Below are 24,129 nucleotides of genomic sequence, written 5' to 3' on the forward strand. Positions count from 1 at the left end.
TGTCTAATCTGACCAAATCTGAATAGGATAAAGATTTTAAGTTCCAACCCGTTTCAAGCCCGGCTAGCTCAGTCGGTAGAGCATGAGACTCTTAATCTCAGGGTCGTGGGTTCGAGCCCCACGTTGGGCGCAGTTTTAGCCCGCCGTTCTACCTTCCTCCCACCTGTATGCCCCCACGCCACGTGTGTGTGCGTGTGTGTAACGGGCCTGTACTACATATGCGATTAATTTCAAGTGTATGCTAGCGTGAACAATTTTCTTACGGGGATTAATACGGAAGAAAAGTGAAATTCCCTACAGTTAACTTATTTATGACTAGGTTATACTATACAATTTTACAAATGTTGTTGCTTTTTAAACTTTGTGTCATGTGTTTTTCATATATTGCCCATCTCATTTCATATCAGTATTTTAAGTATATTCATGCCTAAATTAAAGCTGAGCCTAAGAAATAAACTGTTTTTTACTTATAGTGTTGTCACGTGTATAGTGATACTGTAACTTGTTAAATAAAGTTTGTTGAAAAAAACAACTTTCTACACGTTCACAAAATATTAATAGGTTATGATGAATTAAAACGGCACAATTTATATACAATATTTATTATTATTCGATATTCCTGTTTTTAATCAATTTGTCATTTGATGTGAACTTTTTTGTATTTTCTAAAAAAAATTTCGAATACAGATCATCCCTAATTGTTTGGCGAAAATTGCGAAATTGCGGCGCATAGTGATGACGTAGCAAGCGCATATTAGCTGCGACGGTCTTGTCATTTTTTTCGCGGACGTTACGTTTTGGCTATAAAGTGTTTACAGTGCGGCTATCGTGAGTGCTTTGACAAAATGTCTTTACAGGAAGATGAAATGTCAGAGGTGGGAGATGACGGACAAACAAAGCTGGAGAGCTTCCTTTTCAGTAAGGATAATTTGAACAGTTTATCGCCTCTGCTCCGGCACACGTGGGTGATAGTTTTAATGTTCCATCATGGAAGAACCTGCGTAAATATGTTAAACTCCTCTGTCATTGGTCACAGTTAACATACAATCCTTATAGTTTTAAAAATAATTCTGGTTTTACGTTCCAGCTTGCGAGCTTTCATCTAAAGTACCCTTCTACACTTTCCAAGAAGATGAAGAGGAGAACCTAGAGCATTTCCTCGAACTCAAAACAGTATGTACTGTACTATTAAAAGTAGAGCTGTCATGTATAAAAGTCCTCGTCTGACCACATAATGCACGCCTCGCTGGGAAGTCTTGTAGTTTATAAGGTAGTTTAACCGTAACTTTGTTTTGACAATTTATTCTTTACAGGACTTCACCAGTTAAGTTCTTCTTTTATCCGACTGCTAACAGAAGCAAAATTCTATATATCAGCTGCTTCTAATTAGTAAACAACAGATGTTGCAAATAGTGTTATGGTGTTTTCCCAAATTCCACAGATAATGCTATTTTTACTTTTTCATGATGACTGCGGTCTCGAAGTGATCCAACCTTAATGACAAGTGTCTGTAATACTTTGTAGAAACCTTTTATTGGTATTATCTCCAGCAAATTTGATCATGTAAGAGGGCACAAGCCAGTGTCTTATTGTGCCAGTCCCAAGCCCGGATAAATATAGAGGGTTATGTCAGGAAGGGCATCCGACGTAAAACTTTTACCAAATCATACCGGATCGGTCAAGGCCTGGGTTAACAACGACCGCCATCAGTGCTGTTGACCTACAGGGTGCCGGTGGAAATGGGACTACTGTTGGTTGAAATTAGAGAAGAGGAAAGTGTGTTCGTAGGAAGAGAGAGAAGAGGATCGCCAAGAGTACAGGACTGAGAGTAGAGATGTTAAATGTCGGAACTATGACAGGAAAAGGTAGAGAGTTGGTTGACATGATGCAGAGGAGGAAGGTAGATATACTGTGTGTCCAGGAGACCAGGTGGAAAGGTAGCAAGAATAGAAGTTTAGGAGCAGGGTTCTAGTTTTTCTATCATGGTGTAGATAGGAAGAGAAATGGAGTAGGAGTTATCTTGAAGGAGGAGTTTGTTAGGAATGTCCTGGAGGTAAAAAGAGTGTCGGATAGAGTGATGAGTCTGAAGCTAGAAATCAAAGGTGTGATGTTCAATGTTGTTAGCGGATATGCTCCACAGGTAGGATGTGAGCTGGAGGAGAAGGAGAAATTTTGGTTGGACTTTGATAAAGTGATGCAGAGCATACCTAGAAGTGAGAGAGTTGTCATTGGAGCAGACTTCAATGAACATGTTGGTGCAGGTAACAGGGGTGATGAGGAGGTGATGGGCAGGTTTGGTATCCATGAGCAGAATGTAGAAGGACAGATGGTGGTTGACTTTGCAAAATGAATGGAAATGGTTATAGAGATCAAGAAGGTGGAGGATTTTAAGTACTTAGGGTCAACAGCCTAGAGCAATGGAGAGTGTGGAAAAGAGGTGAAGAAGCGTGTACAGGCAGGATGGAACGGATGGAGAAAAGTGTCAGGTGTTATGTGTGATAGAAGAGTTTCAGCTAAAATGAAAGGAAAGGTGTACAAAACTGTGGTGAGACCAGCGATGTTGTTTGGTCTAGAGACAGTGTCACTGAGGAAAAGACAGGAGACAGAGCTGGAGGTAGCAGAGATGAAGATGCTGAGGTTCTCTCTGGGAGTGACCAGGAAGGATAGGATCAGGAATGAGTACATCAGAGGGACAGCACATGTTAGAGGTCTTGGAGATAAAGTCAGAGAGGCCACACTGAGATGGTTTGGACATGTCCAGAGGAGAGATAGAGAATATATTGGTAGAAGGATGCTGAGTTTTGAACTCTCAGGCAGAAGGCATAGAGGAAGACCAAAGAGGAGGTTTATGGATGTAGTGAAAGAGGACATGAAGGTAGTTGGTGTGAGAGAAGAGGATGCAGAAGACAGGGTTAGATGGAGGAAACTGATTTTTTGTGGTGACCCCTGAAGGGAAAAGCCGAAAGGAGGAGAAGATCTCCTGCAAATTTGATGCAGGGTGCATCATTCCAGAGGATTCTTGTCTTATTCTTCAGGGGCAAAGATCTCTAGTTCTGGATCACATAGTCTTGCATGCTGCAAGCTTGTCCTTCAAGTCCCACAATCGGATTTCTGAGGGATTCAATCACACCCGTGTGAAGACTAATCTACAGTGTAGAATGATCCAGGAATTCTTCTGAAACCATGCTTTAGTGGACTTTTAGTTATGCTTGATATTGTTAACCTCTTGGAACTTCCAATATGCCCAAGCTTCTTTTTTGAGCCATTTTTCACAGGGATTTCCTAATACTTGATGGAACCTGTCTTCCCTTGACACACTGCAGTCTTCCAGTAAATGAAGCAAAACAGTTTCAGAGCATCACTGAACCATGACTGTGCTTCACTGTTTTTAAGAATGTTCTTTAGTTTCATTACTCCTCCTCTATATATATAGAGGAGTAATTCAAAACGTCTGTGGATTATCTAGAAGTTTTGCTTGTACTGGAGTAGACTTTTTGTGAGCTTTTGGCTCAGCGGTATGTTCTAGAGTGAAGCCATGAAATCTTAATTTAAATGTAGGCCTTAACAAAGCAAAGAATAAAAATCTGTTTGGATTTTTGTACTATCGGCTATGCACATTTGTGTTCTAATGAGAGAAGCTGTTCAGGGGGTTGAACGGGTTTGAGACTGCAGTTGGTAAAAGTTGAATATGATTAAAGAATCGTTTTGTCTCACTGAGTTATGGTAACTCATCTTGTCTAATTATCAAATACACTTTTTATCTACAGTTTATCTGCAACTGTAGATAAAAAGTGAGTATATTTTTTGTTACGTCTATAGGTTTGTCTGGGAGAAGGTGCAAAGGAAGAGAGTAACGTGGTGGAGGTAACTGCTATGAATCATCAAGGGAAGACTATTTCAGTACCCATTGCCAATCTCCACATCTGCTGTCTGCCCATGGTATTATTTCTTTCTATCTGTAACTTAATGTATCACTGATTATTAGGACGTGTCTCAGATGGTACTTTGTTCTTTTCAGGTGAGTCTGGGGGAATTTGAGTTAAAAGCCCCAGTAACCCTCAGGCTGAAGGCCGGGACAGGACCAGTTACTGTCAGCGGGTTACACCTCATAGGTAACACTTCCACTTCTCTCCTTTCTGTGTGTGGTTCTGGTAAAGCTGATTAAGGCATTTATTTCACTTCTTTTAAATAAATAAGTTTCTTTACAGCAGATACACAGGAATAGTCGTGTTCTGTTGGGTTTCTTTGTCAGTCAAAGCGTTTAGAAATGTCTGCTGATGTGATTAAGCACTCTACAAATAATCTCTAAGACATTCTTTTTTTGTAACCTCTGGTCTTTTTTATTGAGTTCTGGATTATCTGCCAATATTGAAGGAGCATAAGTGTGTTTTAATTTAAATATTTTCCTCATGCCTGTAATGTTTTGTTTATCAAAGGACTTTTCTCAGTAATAATACAGTATATGTTCTTTCGTTACCGCTTTTCAAAAGTAGACTAATTATTTATCTTTTAACTTAATTTCCAATATTTTTTGGATTTATGGTTGGAAAAGATTCAGAATATGCGAATTTGGTCTTTCCATTTCTCACATTTTGTCAAACAGCCATAAATGATGATTTTACTCACTGATTCATAATATTAGCGTTAGCTGAGACCCAGTCAGAGAAAAATGAGCTTCTGAGATTCTATTTAGTGTCTTTTCATTTTGACCAAACTAACTGAAAAAGTAAATGTACCTTTGGGGAAAAAAGGTGGGATCCAAGATCTTTGGCACTTTTTATATATCAAAGTTTGAAAAGTATGGTATAACTCATTTGGTAAAATGTGTGTGATCAATGCTGCAGGGGAAGCATCAGATCAGGATTCCAGCCTCGGTTTGCTCTGGCTGCTGGCTGAAATGAGTGTGTGCAGCTGAATATCATTAACTGTGTATCGAGTCAAAGGGCAGATTTAAGAACGGCACCTTTTCTGGCCTTTCTAATTCAATATACAGCAGTACTGGGATTCTGTTTAAAGCAGCAATTGAACAATTTCTCATGTTCTTTTGCAGCCTCACGGGTGGAAGAGTCAGACTTGTCTGATGAGGATGACGAAGACGACGACGATGAGGAGGATGAAGAAGATGAGGAGGAGGAGATAACCCCCATTAAACCAGCAAAGAAGAAACAGAAGGAGTAGGCTTTTTGTGAAGGCCTCCTCTCACGTGCCGATATATTTTAAGAAGTAACACAGCTTTTTGTACCAGATGAACACGTTTGACAAACATACTTCCCCTCCACATGGCCGACTGAGTACTTAGTGTGGCGGAGGCAGAAAGTGCTGCAGGAGGAAGGAAACTAATGACGGACGGTTTGTCACACGTGTCAGCAGTGTATTCTTCCTTGGGGGAGATCCTCAAACTGTATTTGCTACTAAATGCTACCCAGTGTTTTGTACTCTGATACCATCACCGCTGACATGGTTTCTTTCACCAGGGGTGGCCAGTAATTTTTTTACATCAGTGCATTCAGGAAATGTTTGAAGAATTTCTTGTTGAAGTGGAAATGAGGTGTGTGTCAGAGATACAGGACAGCGTTTCCAGTTGAATTGATTCCAATGTTCACACGCGGTTGAGTAAATGTTCTTGTTGCAAAAGGTTTTTCTCCAGTTCCATTTGTTTCTATTTCCTAATTCCTTCTTTTCTCATGTCATTCATACATAAATATTTTGTACCAACAATGGAATCTTCAATCAAACATTTTTCATTCATCTCATTTAAAGTCCTTCATTTAACTCATCTACTTTAAATGTGTACAATGTACGTATCTACACATACTGAGACAAACACCTCAGCAAGTTTATTGTTGGCATTTTGAGTACAGGTATTCATGATAAACAATAAATCCCAATTGATGAACAGTAGTCATGAATTTGAAAGAAATTCAATAAATTTCCAAAATGAAGTCAGCAGGAGAAAAAGAAAATTTAATTCAAGCCAGGGAAAGCAGAATAGGGAACAGTTTTCAGGTGAAACAACATCAGGAGTTTACACTAAATGTTTACCAGACAATACTCTCAACAAATTTATTAAAGTAAAACATATAATTATTTTGGTAAAACTTGCCAGTTTATGTTAGAGCAGTAGCTGTCATTACATTTGAAATCCTAATTTAAAATACTGTATTTTAATTCTAACATAAAAATCCATCTTTAAAAGTGTACCTATGTAAAAGCATGTTTTTCGTCATTCTTACCAATAGCTTTTTCTAATATTTCAAGGTTAATAATGGCATTTGGTCTGGATTGAATCAACTCTTCCTTAGCCCACTCCCTGGCAGAATTTCATCAAAGTTCCTTGGAACACAGACAGTCGCAATGGGGTGATCGTATCACTTCATTCAAAAGCTATTTATTATAAAAAGCACATCAGGATTAAAATTCAGGAGAGCTAAATGAGCAGATTCCTCACAAACTAAAATTAGATTGGAGTAAATAACTCGAAGTTTGAAGGGTGACAATACAATTTTAAAACAGTTGAGACTATGAAGGCAAATGTGTTTGGTTCTGGTTACAGTCTGTCATCTACAAATAAACACACATCTCGTCTACACTGTACAAACAGAGTGTGATCTTTTGTGGAGAGCCATATTGTATAACTGGGTCATCTGCAGATCGTCAGGTCCCAGTCTCTGTTGGAGCCCCTTGTTGAAGTGACTTCATATGAGAACAGAGTCTCTGAGTAACGAGTTCATATCTGGTCCTTCTCTGAGTGATGATAGGCAGCATTGGTAAAGCCTGATGGGACAGGAGATGGGAAAGTCAAGAGAGAGAGAGAACACTAGGGGAGCACCACAGCTGAGAATTACATTCTCAGCAATCACGTGACAATGAGTTACACCAGATGTTGCAATAGTGGAGAAAATAACTACCTGTTTGCCTGTGTCATCCGTGATGAGAAAGGCTCCTTCAAAGAAATGATCCTTTTTTAAAATATTATTCCATTAATAATGATAATAATAATAATAATAATATTAGTCTAATAATTCCAACTCTTGATCAACTGTAGTTGTTTTATAAGTGACTATATTTCCATTTGGGAATGTAAGATGAGTTTATTCGCAACACGTAGTGAAAAACCTTGGATAGCATCACATTACCTTCTTTATATTTCGGTTGTGGTTTCACAGCTCAGGAGGGTATCATTGAATTACACACCACCAGAGGGAGAAGACTTTCATCACACAGACAACAAAATCACTGCCTAATAATTCTCCAACTAGTTAATGTCACCTTGACTCAGACCAGGAGCTGTTGCTGCTGATTTTCTGACTCATAAACCACATCCAACTGCTGGATGCTGAGTGGGACTTTCAGCATGACATTTATGTGTATAAGAAGTTCATGGCTGCACCCTGACCTTCCTGTAGAGGTTGTCTGTGCTTGTGTCTATAGTATCTGCAAGAAGTGCTTTCTATTCAACAAAGATGTTTGTGATGGGAATGGTTCACTTCAGCTTTCTTCAGTCCTTACGCCAGGCTCCAGGGATTGGCTGATGAACTGCTATGATTTAATTCGATGGGTAAAGCAGGCCTTTGTTTATGTGTAATACAGTCTTAACAGGGGAGACTGATCCTCTGAGGGTGCCCCAAGCCTGTCAAAATAAATGTAAGCTAAAGGTGATTCAGGTGATTCAAGGAGCAGAGGTGAAGAAAAGGCAAACAGGACCAGCACTCAGCATTCTCTGGAATGAATGGCAGCTTATGTAGCCCAGCTCACATTTGTACAGAGGAAGGTCAACCCAGAAGGCACTTTGTGTCGATGTGTGTGTGTGTTGAGTCACTCTGTAGAGAATTTTCTCATGTTATAAGTAACAAGTAACTGGGAACTAAACGATTTTACCAAACAAGTTTCAGAAAATAATTTGTGGTTTTTCTTTATATACAAAGCAGCATTCAGAGTTCCTTTCACTGGAACTAAGGGGTCAAGCAAAGCTCCTGAAAAACAAACCCACAACATCGTCCCCCATCCACCAAACTTTACACATGGCACAATGCAGTCCGATAAATATTGTACTCCAGACAACCGCCAAACCCACACTCATCCGTCAGATTGCCAGATGGTTGAGTGTGATTCGTCACTCCAGAGAACGTGTCTCCACTGCTCCAGTGGCGGGAGGCTTTCCTCCACTGCATCTGACGCTCTGCATTGCACTTGCTGATGTATGGCTTGGATGCAGCTGCTCGACCATGGAAACCCATTCAATGAAGCTCTCTGCACACAGCGCTTGAGCTGATCTGAAGGCCACATGAAGTTTGCAGGTCTGTAGTGATCAACTCTGCACAAAGTTGGCGACCTCTTCGCTCTATGCGCCTCAGTATCCGCCGACGCTGCTCCGTCAGTTTACGTGGTTTACCACTTCATGGGTGAGTTACTGTCGTTCCCACACACTTCCACTTTCTTTCAACACAGATGACAGTTGACCGTGGAACATTTAGGAGCAAAGAAATGTCACAATTGGATTTGTGGCACAAGTGGTATCCTACCACAGTCCCACGCTGGAATTCACTGAGCTCCAGAGAGCGAGCCAACATATATGTTATATTTGAGAAATATTACACTATTCCTGCAGTATTAATATCATTAATCTTGCTGTCAGTTTCAAAACACTACGATGATCATGGGGAAGACTGCTGACTTGATGGTTGCCCAGAGGACACTCATCATGTTAAGCCACAGAAGATCGTTGTTGAAAGGACCTGGTGTTCACAGAGCGCTGTTCAAAGTATATTCATGGAATGATGACTGGAAGGGCAAAGTGTGGTGGGAAACAGGCTACAAGTGGTGCATTCCTGGTGTCAATCCATTCCTCAACCAGAGCAGGCATCAGAAGCGTGAGAGAAGAAGACCTGGAGCATTGCTTAGCGATCCAAAGTCCTGTTTTCAAATTAAAACTAAATTTACATTTCATTTGAAAATCAAGAGTGAAGTGTCCCCCGTCAGTGATGTTTTGGGTCTATTCAATCTGTTGGTGTTGGTCCACTGTGTTTTATCAGGTCCAAAGTCAACACATCTGTCCACGAGGAGATTTTAGAGAACCTCTTGCGTCTGTCTGCTGACAAACTTTATGGACATGCTCATTTCCTTTCCCAGCAGGACGTAGAATCTGCCCACATGACCGAAACTACTGGGAACTGGTTTGCTGACTGTGGTGTTATTTTGATTAATTTGCAACTCATAATCCACTGGGCATTATCAAGAGGAGAACATGAGAAATGTGACCCCCCCCCCATAAAAATAAAGTCATCAAAGCAACCTTGGCTTCCATAAGACCTCACCTGCACCACAGGCTAATCGTCTCCAGGTTGCAATGATACAGTAAGTTGTGCAAAAGGAGACCTGACCAATTATTGAGTCAATAATTCAACATTCATGTCAACAGTTTGACTTTTCAGTTTCATGAATCTTTTTGTAATTGAAATATTCGAATAACTTGAGATACTGGACTTTTTTATTTTCATGGGATGTAAGCCATAATTATTGAAATTTAACAAAAAGGTCTTAGATGTTTCAGTTTATGTGTAGAAAATCTAAAATATAGGGAACTTTCACTGTCTTAATTTAATGATGGACAAACCAAGTTCCCTATACTGTATTTTAGAAATCCTAACCTGAATGTAAATGTACTAATGTCTTTGGTTCTAGGCTTACTTTACACGAGGGGTTCTATAACTCCCTCCAGCTGTTGCTGGGTTAGTAACTGTCAGTTCTGTGTGGCCAGGGGGATACAGGAAGTGAAATTAATCATTTACCTCTTACATGTTTTACATAGAGCTGTGAAAAGGAATGAATAAATCTAACGGCCATGAATTCATTTCATTTGAATGTGTGGCCCAGAGCCATACATGTGTTCTCACTGAATTGTCACAGGTTACATATCGACAGAATGCTGGCTGATCTGGTTGCAAGCTGTGCAAATGTATTCAGATAGTGTCAATATTATTTATCAAAGGCCTGAGAGATGAACGCTCCCCTCTCAGCCACTGTTTATCACCAGTGTGTGATGTTCCCTTCACGCCCAGACTCTTTCTGTAATGAAGGTTTTACCCAATTCATGCAAACTGGAGACTTTGTTTTTGAAAAGTCCACTGACCCCATTGATGGTATTGGTTACCATGGTGAATCTACAGAGTAATTGTTTTCGCTCTATGGAAGCGATGCTCAAATCCGAAGTGTTTTAGAGATGAAATGTGATGCTGTCATCCTAGGAAAAGAAAACCAGATCAGCATCATGTGAAGAGTTTATTATAACATGATAGCATTCATGTTACTGTGGGACACTGTGGAAATATGTTAATAGGAAATTCTAACTTATCACATTATAGTAATAACTTATTGTTAGGTGAAAACTTCCACCTGGTAGCAGGTGTTACTTATTGTTTTTACGTAAAAAAATTCATATTCTTATTCCATTTTTGTAAGAATGATTTTTTACTCATAATATGAAACATATGCAAACGTAATTATGTAAAATGTGACTTTATAATCATTTAGTTTTCACTTTAAAAATTTGATAATGATCTATTTTTTTCTTGTTCAGTCAGGGCTGCAGTACGCAACATAAAGTTTAGACATTATTGTTGACTGAAGATCCCCTTTTTTGGCTTAGAGGTGAATGTAGCAGAGTTATAAAAGTGTCAAGGATTCATTAAATGCAAATACTCTGAGAAATAAGGTAGATGCTGGACAGGAAATGTGTGTGAAAGTAACAGAGAAAGATGCCCCCATTGACTCCTGCAGTACCTCCAGCCACTGGCTTAAGCACACAAACAGCAGCTGCACAACAGCTGACGCTTCTCCCTGCATTGAAAACACATCTACACACACACTACAGGTTTATATCCTGCTGCAGGCTGGGGTGTGTTGCACCTGCACATATAAGCCCCAGCACACCTGTCACAACAGCGTGCAACTGTCAAGCACATCACCCTTTGCTCCATATGTAACCCCAATGCGCCACACTCACACACACACCACCTACTTCTGCACAGAAACACACACTGAGTGGTTGATTGTGTACCGACACCTGAGCACACACTCACTCGTACAACAGGATTTGACTTGCACCACGTCTACACACAAGGAACTACAAACCAAGAGCACACAAAGCTACACACCTTCATTCAAGCTTTGTATTTGTGCCAACTGATAAACCACATTGAATTTAGACTGAAACAAATATTTTCCTCAGAAACCTTCAAAAAAAACACCAATATGTTTGAAACTTTTGAAACTGAAGTTCAAATCAAGATTTGCTGTTCATTTCAGAATACTATTTTTGATGTTTTTGCCGCTTACAACGATGTATTTGATGTAAATAGGCAGCTATAAATGAAATTATTTAAATGGCTTAAAGTGATGTTATGGCTCAATTCAGAATATCTATCACATGTTTTATTAATAACACACACACAAGCGGAGCGGTGCTCAAGGGGAATGCTAATAGGCTCCCTCTCTCTCTCTGCCTCTCTCTCTCTGTCTATCACACACAAACACACACAGACACACACACTCTCTCTCACACACACACACACACACACACACACACACACATACACACATACAGACTAAATGCCAGATTCCTGCCACAGCGTGGCTAAACCTCATCTCCTCCTACCCTTATGCCTCATGTATTCACTGGTAAAGGGGGCCCAGTTCTGCAGAAATGACATCAGAAAGTTCACGATTCACTCTTGAATTTGGATGACGGAACCCCCCCCCACACACACAAAATCTCAGCGAGGCCAGAACACATTATAACCCATGAATAAGTGATGCACCTCCCGTGCTCTGTATCCACCCTCTTCTCTAACCGTTCCCCCTTTTTCCCCTCAACGCTCCACTCAACCAGCTCCCTTTATTTCACTGTCTCATGTGGAGGGGGGGTGAGGATGTGGGGTGATGAAAGGAATCTGAGTGACAGATAAGTGGATGACTATGCTGTCCCAGTCCTCATTAAAACTGCTTATATCATCCTCCTCTGCATCCAGTTGCAGCAAATGATACCCTGGGACAGGAAAAGAAAAGGGAGGTGAGGGCAAAAGGGGTGTGGCTCATCAGTTATTCCTGTTCTCTGACCTAACTTGACAACAAGCTCCAATAATGAGACAAAGAGGGATGAGACAGTGATGTCGGCCAAGACCAGGATGTTGACAAGGAAGTGAGCTGTCCTAAATTGGCAGATAATAGGGCTGTTGTGGCCCAGGTCAGTTTCTAAACCTCCCCCTCCTGTTTTCCTCTGAAAGCAGTAGATGGCAAACATGTGGTCATTTAGATCCCATTCTTCTTTTTACATGTCTTCTATGAATAGGTTGTGGGTGAGCTGCAGGGTGGGATGCACCAAATAAAATGATCTTTTTTTCTTTAACAGGAAGCACAAAATGTTCAGCTGTAACCCAGTGAAAGCCAAAGACCTCTGAAGCCAAACAAATCTTGTGCATCCCATCGCAAACACATCATGGCCACCGGGTTTAAGGACAACACTTCAAACGTGGTTTAATAAATGCAAGTGCAGTCAGATCTGCAATCCTTAAATGCTTAAGACGCAACAAACGGGGTAAATTAATGTCTTTATTCAACATTTTCCACTGATTTTCATTTATTTATAGTCATATAAAAAAAAAGAGAGAAAAACCTGACAAGCATTTGTAGTCCAGTGTGTTTCTAAAGCCACATGGACTCTGGAGTGCATGAAGAGGCTCTCTGCATTCTTTCAAACTGCATACAGGATACAACCAAGACCTAAAGAACTTGCAAGTACAATAAGAGCATTTTAACAGTCTTTTTAGGCACTGAAGTCTCCGGAGTCCCGGGTCAGGACTCACGATAAAGGATATGTTGTTTCTTTAGTTCACAGATTGAATGGATTTAAGACTAGGTTATTCATGTCAGCACTTCCAGTCACACTGAAACAGAAAATAAATAAAGAAACACATGTTGCCACGTTAGAGCGTTCCTACTGTAAGTGTCATCATGGAAGCAGGGCTACCACATTTCACAGGGGACGGTGACAGTGACCACAGCTCTCCACAACTAAATGGAAAGGACTGAGAGGCAAGTTAGGATTTCTTACAGCAGAACAAATGCTGCTCCTGGTTTATTATTTGGTCCCGTAATGTTTGGTGGAAGACTGACCATACAGCCCGTAGAAGTCAGGGTGCCTGGCTGTCTGTGAGGCTTCCATCAGCCCCCTCATTGGAAAATGCTGCAATGGCTGGCTTGCAGGCAGTGGGGCATGTGACGGAAACTCCTGAGATGTCATGGTGGGAAAGGAGTCTGATGCTGAGTACAGGGGCCGGGTGCGGGTAGCGGGGGCCCGGGAGCAGCAGCAGTTATTCAGAGTGCACATCAGTACTTTCCTCCCTTCATACATGACTTGTTGCGAGGCATCTCCACTAGGGAAGTGGGAGGTAGGGAAAATAGTCCCTGAGTGGTGGCTGGAGGAGGACCCTACACCCACCATGCGATGGGGTGAGGCATCGAGGAGTCTGCTATGGCCGGAGCCAACGTGACGATTCTGTATCCCTTCAGAGGGATACATGGATGGAGCCCGACGGCTCTGCTCAGCCAGACAGGGTTTCTTGCTGTCGTAGTGCAGTGGTGGAGGATCCTGGGGGGTGGAGTTTGCTTTGTTACTTTCCAGGAAGGCCATGCCATATTTCCTCTTCTGCAGGCCTGCACTGTTCCCCATGTTTGAGACTGCAGAGCTGCTGTGAGATTGGACAATCTCAAGAATAGGCGCCACATTGAACGGTTCTGCGAAAGGCAAAAGAGAAAACAAATCAATCATTCTGTTCATTCTACTTTTCAGATTTAATCTTATCTAAACATTATTTTGGCGTTCTTTGGTTAGTGATTGTAATTTTCTCTTACCTTCCATCAGTTTCCGCAGGTTCTTTTCTGTCATTGAGAGATCAGACAGAAAATGGTGCGAGTTGAGCTGGCCCACTCTGAGTGGAGGGATGCCACTCGCCAGGTGTGAGTTTGACCTGAAAACGACACACAGATTAAATACTTGGGGGGCTTGCACCCTGGATTGACACACATTCTGCACTCAGAGTTTTGGGAGGATTTTTTAAAAAAAAATTTAAATCAGATGTTTATGCCTGAAATGCAGAAGTGAACTACAAACACACTTTTTCATGCATACAGTTTGACTGAGGTTACACAAATAATGGGAAAGGCGTAAGAAGTGCAGCTGATGGTGGATTCGTCCTGATCTGAGAGGTGGTGTCTGTTACTTTTGTAGCTCTCAGCTTTTAGAACACAGGTGAGTATTTACACAACTGAAAAAACACAATGAAATAGAAAAACAATGAGGACAATATGGACTATTCAGTGTTCTGGCAGAATGAATGTGTATAAAAGCCTCCTTGACTAGTTCAAAGACATTTACAGTATCTGAGAACCACACGAATATCAAATGATCACGTTCTCTAACCACTGAAATGACGATTAATGTCAGCTAATAAACTCGTTGCTTGCTGGTAAAACCCAATACAATCAGGTACCAGTAAAGTGAAATTGACAGAAATTGAATATCACAAACAGAATCAGACTCAGAATCCTTTAATAATCCCAGAAGGGGAAATAGCTTTATGTTACTCCGCAGTAGAATATAAGTTTTAAAAAAAGTGAGACAAGACTAGATAAATTTGAATTAAAAAGAGCAAGGAGATTAGAGATAAATAAAATAATAAATAGAGAGAATTATATATAAACATAGATAAATAGATGAGTAGAATAGAAATACCTGTCCATTAGCAGCCGGTAAGGTTTCGTGTTCTGTAAAAAAAAAAAGAAGAAGAAAATAAAACAAGATCCACAAGTTACTGAGCATTCACCTGCCAGTAAAGGCCTGACTGACAGCTACTGTGTAGAACAAAAGATGGCTGTATGACTGCCGTCACGTCTGTCTGTCTCTCTGTCTGTGTACACTGTGAATTAATGTTGCTTCTTTTCACGTGTTGCTGAAAATCCAACATTCTATCCACTGTAAATCATTTCCAGCTTTTCTGTGTGTTTTGTGTGTGTTGGCGTTGCTTTCCAGAACATAGCTGCCGAGTTTCACCTTCATGAAGTTGATGCTGTTGGATCTCTGGAAGAACATCTGCACTGAGCTCAGGAGTTTTTCCACTTCCTGTCGCTTCTCGTTGAGCTGCAAAACCTGTTGAGAGTTTTTCCTCACATACATGGTGAAGGTGTTCTCCAGCATCTTCACGGTTTCGGCTTGGTTCGCTTCTAGCAGCGCATGCATCCTCTGATACTGGGCCCTCACACGGTCCCTCAGGTCAGACACTGCGTCCTGTGGAGACAAGCTGATTGAACAAATCTAACCCAAACACTCTTTATACACAGCAAATTGAATTAATACCATCCTGTGAAATGACCAGAAAGAGAAGCACTTTTGATTTGTAAAAAGTCTGATTTAAAAGAAAATAGCATCCACTTTTGATAATCATCAAGTGTCTGTCTGTCTATACATCTATCCAAGTAAACTGTCTTTTTGTAATCTAATTTATTTGACATTAACAATGCAGTATAATGATTAACCTAATTCAGACCAAGGATTTAAAAATAACAAAACAGTAAAATATAATAAAGAATTCATGTCCTGAGTAACCACATATTAGAATATATTTATTATATATATTTCTCATTATTGTTATTATAGGGAAATGTGACCTCATATTCCAGAAACCCCATCAGTCATTCCATGACAGCAGTGTGTGGAGAATATTCACACTTTCCACACATTTACTTGTGTCATCTTTACCCACTACATATTTGTATGCCGTCAGTGAGCAGTGGACTATGGGACAATTTCATGGCTCTTACCCCCCCATCTCCAGACAACCACACGTGATCTGACACTACAGAGCTGTTCTCTCGTACAGTGTCCCTTCTGTAAATACATGTGACCTCCCCTGTTTAAATGAAGTGAAGCGGTATCGTTCAGTTCTCCGTCATGCGTGCGCAGTCCCGTACCTTCATCAGTGTCTTGTCTGACTTCAGCTTGGTGAGGTGCTCATCGATGTTCTGAACACGACCTTCCAGTCTCTCTTGCTGCCTCATTAACATAGCCTATAGAGAAATGTGACAGAAGGATTAGGTAAACGATCTAGAACGAGAAAATAAATGATCAAATAAACCGACACTGTCTGAAGTCTCAATCCTCCATTGTGACCTCAGCAAACTTGGGAGTTAAACTTGATTCGCTGACTCGATGAGGCACAGGACACAACAGACGCCGCACGTTTATCCATTAGGGGTGCACAAGCAAATGCAAACACAACTGCGCAAATACATGTCTTTTAAAAGGGGGGCCGTGCAACATCCAGGGAAATCCGTCGTTGGGACGGGCCTCCTTCCTCTTTAGGCAGAACAAGCATAAAAAAAACCTGAGAAGGGCAGGTAAACAAAACCCTTCTCCATTTAGTGCAGGCAGACAAATCAAACTGGAGTCACAGGCTGACAGCTAACTAGGAACGGGGGAAGGCAGGTACTTTTTAATGAACTCTTTCTGCATGGGAGAAGCACCATGCCCAAATACGTGAAAACCTGCTGTCATGGCAACTAAGCCTTGTGTATGTATTTGTATGTGGAAGCTAATATGTATGTGAGGGAGCAAAAAGCAGGGGTGTCTCACCACCCCTCTCTGCTTTCTCATTTTGCCACATGCGTTGCTTCTATTGTTAGCATTGGCCTCTGTGTCAGTGACAGATTGTCGTGTGTGTGTTTGTGTGTGTGTGTGTGTGTGTGTGTGCATAACGCCGGGGTGTGCACTCACCCTCTGCATGGGTCTGTGTGAGAGAAACGGTATAGCAAAAAAGTGCTGTGGGGCTCTGCTTGCCAAAGCCGAGAAGGGACAGAAAGAAAGTGGAAAAGACGTGCAAAAAAGAGTGAAAGCAACACAGAGAAGGTCTGAACACAACAGACAGATAGGGAGGATGTAGAGGATATTTCTGCAGCCTCTGGTGAGAGTTCCAGGGTGGCTACATGGTATCACAGTGACAGGCCTCTTTATAACATGTTTCTACCTTCACCACTTTATGTTTCACAATTTTGAATAACTTATAATATGATAAAGACTTTGGACTATTGGCAACGGATGTTGACACATGGTAAAACATCATAATAAATTAAAGTAGTTAAACTGCTAAAACAACATCAGTCATTTTTTTGGCCCATTTACGAGCAACAGATAAACCTTTAATCACAACAATGACATATTATGACCACATTAGGTTCTGGAACCGTCCTTTAATCAGACATCCACATCTCACTTAAATCCATATTCACATTCATTCTGAGTCCTAATATTTCTTCATTCTCCTTTTAGTTCTTTTTTGGTGTCCACCAACTCCTGTATGGCTCCTTGTCAGCTAAATCCTTATAACATTAGCAAATGGGTCTACAATTACCCACAATTACTTCTTGCCTGGCCTGCATGATGCCATCCTCCAACAATGCCACAGTATGAAGATGCAAAAATGTTCAGGATATGACGTCCAGTAGCTCATTTTACTCATCGTAACCGTTGAGAGACCTTTGCACTGGTGATCTGGTGACTTATACAGAAGCAAAACAAACTTCAGTGTTACTTAGTTGGTAATATTGGTGCAATCTGGTTGTGGGTAGTTAACACACAGCTGGAGGGATCCACAAAGCTTTCTGTCTTGCTGCCTGTTGCAGCTGAACATGTTACTGATGGATGTCATACTAGTGAACCAAGCCAGTAAAGCTGTCATAAGGCCAGAAAGCCAAAAGACCCATAAAGCTGTGGGTAACTTCACAGAGGGCTGATAATTCTCTGTTTGACCAACCCCTCTCACATTACACACAGTCAGTTGATCTATTGCTTGTCAAAAGTATTGATCGGAGCCGTTTTATGTGCTTAAAGGAGAACATTGTCCTTCGGTAATTGCCACATCCTTATTGAAGTGTTAACTCTCTGTGATAAGCGAACGACTCAAGATGGCCATTTACTAAATGGTTTGTGATACAGAGCAAGGCCAAAATCTTAGTCAAATATTGTAAGTATGAGTAGGCCTATCTTGGATTTTTATCTGCTTATAATAAAAATGCTCTGATAGCTCCAACATTTGCTTCATTGCAAAATGTTCAATATGATACGAGAATAAAAAAGATATATGACAGAAGGAAAGGAAATTATATAAACATAAATTTTTTAATGAAGCTAAAAAAGTACTATAAAATAAGAATGACATAACCATTACTGCATTATTATTATTATTATTATTATTATTATTATTATTATTATTATTATTATTATTATTATTATTATTATTATTATGTTATATTCTTTATATTACAATTTTTACTACTATTATTATTATTATTATTATTATTATTATTATTGGTCTGAGCAGTAAATTACTTATCAATCACATTGTAAAATAACAGCAGACTCAGTCTTGTGATGACAAGCTCATTCCTGTTTTCATCACATGCTCTTCTTGCATTGTCATTGTGGATTTATTAAGACAGAGGTGCTGAGTGAGTCTGATATATGTTGGATGAAGGGTTGAGTGTCTGTTCAAAGCATATCCTATTCCACTTAATACATTAGCCATGATGACCCACATGCGAACCATTTGTGCAGAGGTGAAACCCATCAGAGGGAAATTACTGTAAATCATTTCATTTTCTGGAAATAAACGGCAACAAAGTAACTTCTGCAGGGTTCTAATCCAAACAAACTATTTTTTCTAATGTCTGGAAAATCTGATTACTGTAGTTGTCATGTTTCAAAAAAAGCTTAACCACTTGCTATTTGATATTGTACTTTGACATGTTGTTTTGATAATATTAGCATTTTTTAGTTCAGCCCTACTAACCAGATGCATGGCTTTATGTCATGTGTGCTTGTGACAGTGCTTGTGTATTAACATTGTCTTGACCCAGTGGTTAATTGTTCTATGTGACTTTATTTACCAACAGGACAGAACACTTTGATTATTCTGTGAATGGTGGATGAACTGCTTGACGTGACTTTGCTCAGATAATGGCAACAGCTGTACTGCACTCAGAAAGCGCCTGTTCAACAACTGTGTCTTCCTCATTTTGCCACGTTTCCTCCAATTTCCTTCTTGTCTTGTTGTGTGCTTGAAATAGAATGAAGGAACAGGAAGGGCCTGTCTACTGACTGATCTCACTATAGCAGCCTGAAAGCCTACCTTTATCAAGATTACACCCGCCAATGATCACTTTCTCCACTGTCCTATTTAGACATACAGACACATGTGGGTTGCCAGGAAGCTCATGTTTAAATGAAGAGCCTGCGGCTCAATGAACAGAGCTTCTTTCACAATCAACTGACAACTCTTCCCCATGTCTGATGTCAGTAGACAGCCCTCAGCATTCTAGGGAACTGACTCACTCCAGCCCAGAAACAAGAAAATGCAAAAGGCAGAGCTTTTATGAACACAGATTTCCTGTTGAGGTGATTAAACAAACCAAGGTGAGGTTGTGTGGGAGGGTTCCTCCTCTGTCTGTCCAAGGTACGGCATTACTATTACATTATTCTTACTTTTTCACCTTGAAATCACCAGCATGCAAGCAATAAGTTACCAAAGGTAACCAAAGAACACTTGTTTTTCCAACTTCATTTACCTTAGAAGGAACAAGAGTACTGCCAGGGGAATTTAAAATCCTAACATCTCATAGCTCTGTCAAGGAGAGCAACCTTTCACCAAAGAAGAGAAGCCACACTGGCTTCAGATTACTTCAAACCATGACGCAGCAAACAAGAAGAAGTCTAATTTCTGCTATGTTTTTTAATGTCAGTGTTCACTTCAGCGTGACTGTAGGCCCAAGTATGGACAGAGTAAATCTGAGAGGAGTCACCACCTCTGTCTCCTGGATGTCTCCATTTACTCCATGAGCATATGGCAAGGAGAGAGAGGAAAGATTGGTGTGTGTGTGTGTGTGGGGGGGGCAGCTGAAAGGGGTGAACAGACATCTTTTGTCCCAATAATTGCACCAAACCAGAGCAACAGTTTGGATCTGTACATTTCCCAAGAGGAATAACATGATTACTGACATATCGACACGACTGCGACACGGCAGATGTTGAAACTTATTTGCCTCTCGCCCGTCCCCTCAAAGATGGGTAAGGAAAAAGTAGAGGGGGCCATAAAGCCGTGTGGGTAGTTGCGTTTTACACCTTGTGTCTTAAATTAGACTTGTGAAAAGATAGCGAAGTGAAACACAGTCCAGAAGTAAGACGCATCACTGGATGCCTCTCTGACATGTTGGCCTCAGAGGAGTCACATTCCTCCATGCATCATGAGGTCAATCCTGCTGAGACAAATCCTTAATCACTCTCTGTCAGTATGATTAACACACATTCTGCCGGATCGATTTTCCTCCTTTAACACTGTCTTTGTCTTATCAAACACTTGCATCACTTTCCAACTCCTGAGGATGACTGAAAACTTGGCTCGTAAACGATTTCATAAACCACCATGAAATTCCCTTCAATGCATTTCCTCATTTACAATCCTGAAACAGGTCATGCTAAGGGATATAAAACACGTCACTACTGGATCCGCTCCCACTGCACAGACAAGATCATTTCCAGAAGATGCAGCCTGCAACCATAACTTGAGGGGACCGGGAAAATAATCTGAAGGCGTGGCGACATGGAATAAGTAGTTTTAAGGTTAAAAGCAGCATTTAGTGCAAATCTGTGTGTTGCTTTCACCTGTTATGCACATTACCATCGGTTGGAATCAAACAGAAAAGGTAAGAATCCAGGCATCCTTACTTTCCTCACATAAATACAAGGAAGTGGGTCTGTAAAATCTTTTCCCAACTAACTGCCTGCCAGCTGATATTCTAAGTGAATGACTGAAAAGATTTATCTACCTGCATTTGTATGCGTTGGGTATCCACGTCGCAGACTGTGTGTCTTTGGTTGGTGCAATGGGAGATGCAGCAGAACGGACACAGAGCCACCTGCTCCTCCTCACAATGGAGCAGCCTGTACTCCTCATGACTGGGACAGGTCCAGGCGCTCAGCTCCTCAGTGTCAACTAACAGGTGTCCTGGGGCGGCACATGGCTGCTGTAGGTGTGTCTGGATATGTGTTTGGCAGCAGGGTTCCTTACAGCGCAGGCAGACTTTCCGCACAGGCAACGGCGGCCCTCGTCTACAGAGGACACAGTGCAGCACAGCGGGGAGTTTTTCAGTGTTCAAGGCATTAAAGCGCTTCACTATGTTGGCAAGCTTAAAGTTCTTCTCCATTGTGGGCTTCTGTTCGTAGTCGTGGTTGCACTCGGGACAGCGGACTGCAGCGCTGTCTTTGGCCCAAGCCTCTGTGATGCAACTCTTGCAAAAGTTGTGCTTGCATGGCAACTGGATAGGTTCCTCAAAAACATTCAAGCAAATGGGACACAGAAGCTCTTCCTCAAAGCAGTTTTTCCAACTTGCATCCATGACTTCAGATGGATTCCGAAATGTTATGTGACTAAAAGGAGAAAAAAAACAAACAATTATTTTCGATTTGATTTATATTTTTTCTTGGATTGCTGGCTGATTATTTGAATTTTTTTGAAAAAGTATTGCAAAATATGTAGTTTCGGCATCGACACTGCATTGTGCGAAAGTGCAGCATTTACATCATTGGAAGTGAAATGTTAAAGCCAAAATAGCACATCATGTTACCCTTGGTTTTTTTTTGCAACTTGATACAAAAGAAAACCATTCTGATCCTCAGTTACCAAAATGTCTATGAGGGAACATTTTCTTCGGTTGGAATGATTATGGTTTTACATTTATGTTTCATCTTTACTTAAGTGTTCTGGTTTTGTTAAAAGGAACTACGATTGCCAACCCATTTATTTTAACAGTGTCAAAACACCGAAACAGATTTCAAAATTATAAAATATATAAATTATTATCAAATATAACATTTCAACATTTCATTGTCACACATATAGCTCACAAAATATCCTGCCAAAAAAAGAAATGAGGAAGGGCGAATAAGAAAATCTCTGATATCATATTTCTTCTCTGACAACCTGAATAATATTTAATATATTCACATACTACTTCATAAACAAATGCATTAAAACATTAATTTATCCTTTAAAAGTAAAAAACAAAACAAAAAAAAACAAAAAACCCCACTAGTGGGTAGAATCAATAACACAACAACAAACTGATGGAGGTGTATCGAAACTGTGACGTCAGATTTGACGTACGAAATAAGATAAAGTACTGAAAAATGAAATTGAAAAACAAAAACGGCAACAACAAAAAAAAACAACAAAACTTGGAGAACAAACCCGAAACTTTTTGTCATAAAGATGGGATTGGGGACGGTGAGGGTGTGATGTGTGGGTTGAGGGAGCGCACAGGACGACGCACGGCTCTGGCGTCACAGAGCAAGTGACAACTTGCCACAGGTTCCACTGACATTTTATTAAATTCGAAGCCTCTCTTGTCTACAGTTAATAACACAACACACGATCAAACTCGACATATTAGACGGATTCTTGTGGGAGATCAGTAACGTTACCAACTACTCATTCTCCATGTCGTCGACAGTCTCTGGTGCGCCGTGACGCTTCGCATCCACAGCCCGCGATGAGATCCAGCTCCTCCGGTTAGATCACCGCCGTCTGTCGGACGGACCGACCGATCCACACCGGGGACCGTCCGAGATTTCTCCTCCACGGAACGCCGCTGGAAACTCAACTCTCCGATCGACGCTGGACGTGGGAGTGCGGGCAGATTGTGACGATCCGGCTGGGAGGTCAGGCTCGGTGCGTTCACACCAACTGGCCCCCTCCGATAATGTGACCCGTCACGGCGGATAAATAGACGGGGAGGAGCCGAGGGGAGAGACGCTCCACGCGGACGAGCAGCCACAGCAAACTCTGCTGGAGAGATGGTGAATGGACCGGGCACGTTATCCTGCGTCCCACCGGAAAGCCTTCGTGTCCGGGATGGGGGGGTCACAAAAGCTCTGGGGCATGAGGAAGAATCCTAAATCTCACGGAGGAAAAACATGCATTTACTTATATTAAATTAAAGATATATCTGTCATAACGCATCCATGGGGGGGTAATAGGTATTAACGCACCCATGAGCTATTACACATCCATTACATGTCAATCAGGGTCATTTCTGGGTCGTCAGGTTGTGAAAAGTGTTTTTGGTAAGGTGTTTTGTCCTTAGTGTTTTTACTGAGCTTTAAATTTCCACCCCAACCCGTAAGAGGGCCCTGAGGAAGAAAGACTGGAATGTGGGCCCTGACTGTGACCATGTTAGCCTCTGAGGGGCCTCAGCAAAGAAATCCATCAATCAAACTTTACAGTTTATTCACCAAACAGCCACACATTCACTCATACATCTGGATATAGACCCAAAGAGGAGAAACTTGTAAATATATTACAATAAACAGCAGCAGAAACATAAAAATATGTAGTATTACTTCACACTGCAACAGAAACATGTAAATATGTCATGTCAAACAATAGCAGGTAAATATGTTGTCCTGGACAAGACCATTAATGTTTGTGGTTATTTCATTGTACTTCGTAATTGGGTGTGCATTGTTACCACAGTTATGAGATATTAGTCATAATTATATTAGAGAATAAGGAAATAATGACATCTTATTTTATATGCAGCAAACATGGCACCATGGGAACATTGTTCAGATGGTAATTCTGTCCAAAAAACCCTCTCCAAAGGATTCTTAGGTCAACAAAGTGTTTAGACTGTTGGAATCATGACAAATGCATGACTATAAATTAATATTTTAATCTATTTTATTACCATACTGAATGTCATCTAAAACTTAACTATTCGTTCTTGTCAGAACCATCTATGAGATTAATCCTCATCAGAAAAGAAGCATAAAGATTTCAAACATGTCATCTCTATTGGTGAGCCTGAAAGTGAGTAGGCAGACAGGAAACTGGAGATGGGTATGATGTAGCAAAAGACAAGGGCTGAAATCAGAACGATGATGCTACCAAGTCCTCCTTTATAATTTTTTATAAATGCATACAATAATGAAACAATCCACTGTGACTCAATAAACGTTAGTCATAGGGT

The 24,129-nt window shown here is 40.8% G+C and overlaps 2 protein-coding genes and 1 non-coding gene across 4 annotated transcripts; 2 read left to right on the plus strand and 1 right to left on the minus strand.

The window, feature by feature from the left end:
- Positions 1–57: 57 nt before the first annotated feature.
- trnak-cuu (transfer RNA lysine (anticodon CUU)) lies at positions 58–130 on the plus strand. The gene has a single exon. It is a non-coding gene; the product is annotated as a tRNA-Lys (tRNA).
- A 633-nt stretch (positions 131–763) lies between these two features.
- On the plus strand, positions 764–6,596 carry npm3 (nucleophosmin/nucleoplasmin, 3). The gene is made up of 5 exons (XM_068327455.1): positions 764–918; positions 1,088–1,173; positions 3,820–3,939; positions 4,019–4,112; positions 5,051–6,596. Exons 1-5 carry the CDS (start codon positions 846–848, stop codon positions 5,176–5,178), a joined length of 501 nt encoding a protein of 166 aa, XP_068183556.1. The 5' UTR covers positions 764–845; the 3' UTR covers positions 5,179–6,596.
- Positions 6,597–12,592: 5,996 nt separating this feature from the next.
- LOC137603684 (E3 ubiquitin-protein ligase TRIM8-like) lies at positions 12,593–22,872 on the minus strand. Of its 2 annotated transcripts, none has more exons than XM_068327366.1 (7): positions 22,587–22,872; positions 20,929–21,529; positions 16,024–16,119; positions 15,107–15,340; positions 14,789–14,820; positions 13,909–14,024; positions 12,593–13,791 (listed from the first exon to the last, which is right to left on the minus strand). In XM_068327366.1, the coding sequence occupies exons 1-7, from the start codon at positions 22,598–22,600 to the stop codon at positions 13,136–13,138; spliced, it is 1,749 nt and encodes a 582-aa protein (XP_068183467.1). In that variant the 5' UTR covers positions 22,601–22,872; the 3' UTR covers positions 12,593–13,135. The 2 variants fall into 2 exon arrangements, with proteins under 2 accessions (XP_068183467.1, XP_068183466.1); XM_068327365.1 differs by having other exon boundaries at positions 22,583–22,872.
- Between the last annotated feature and the right edge of the window lie 1,257 nt (positions 22,873–24,129).

Source organism: Antennarius striatus, chromosome 11 (genome assembly GCF_040054535.1).
Source record: "Antennarius striatus isolate MH-2024 chromosome 11, ASM4005453v1, whole genome shotgun sequence".
Lineage (NCBI taxonomy): Eukaryota > Metazoa > Chordata > Actinopteri > Lophiiformes > Antennariidae > Antennarius > Antennarius striatus.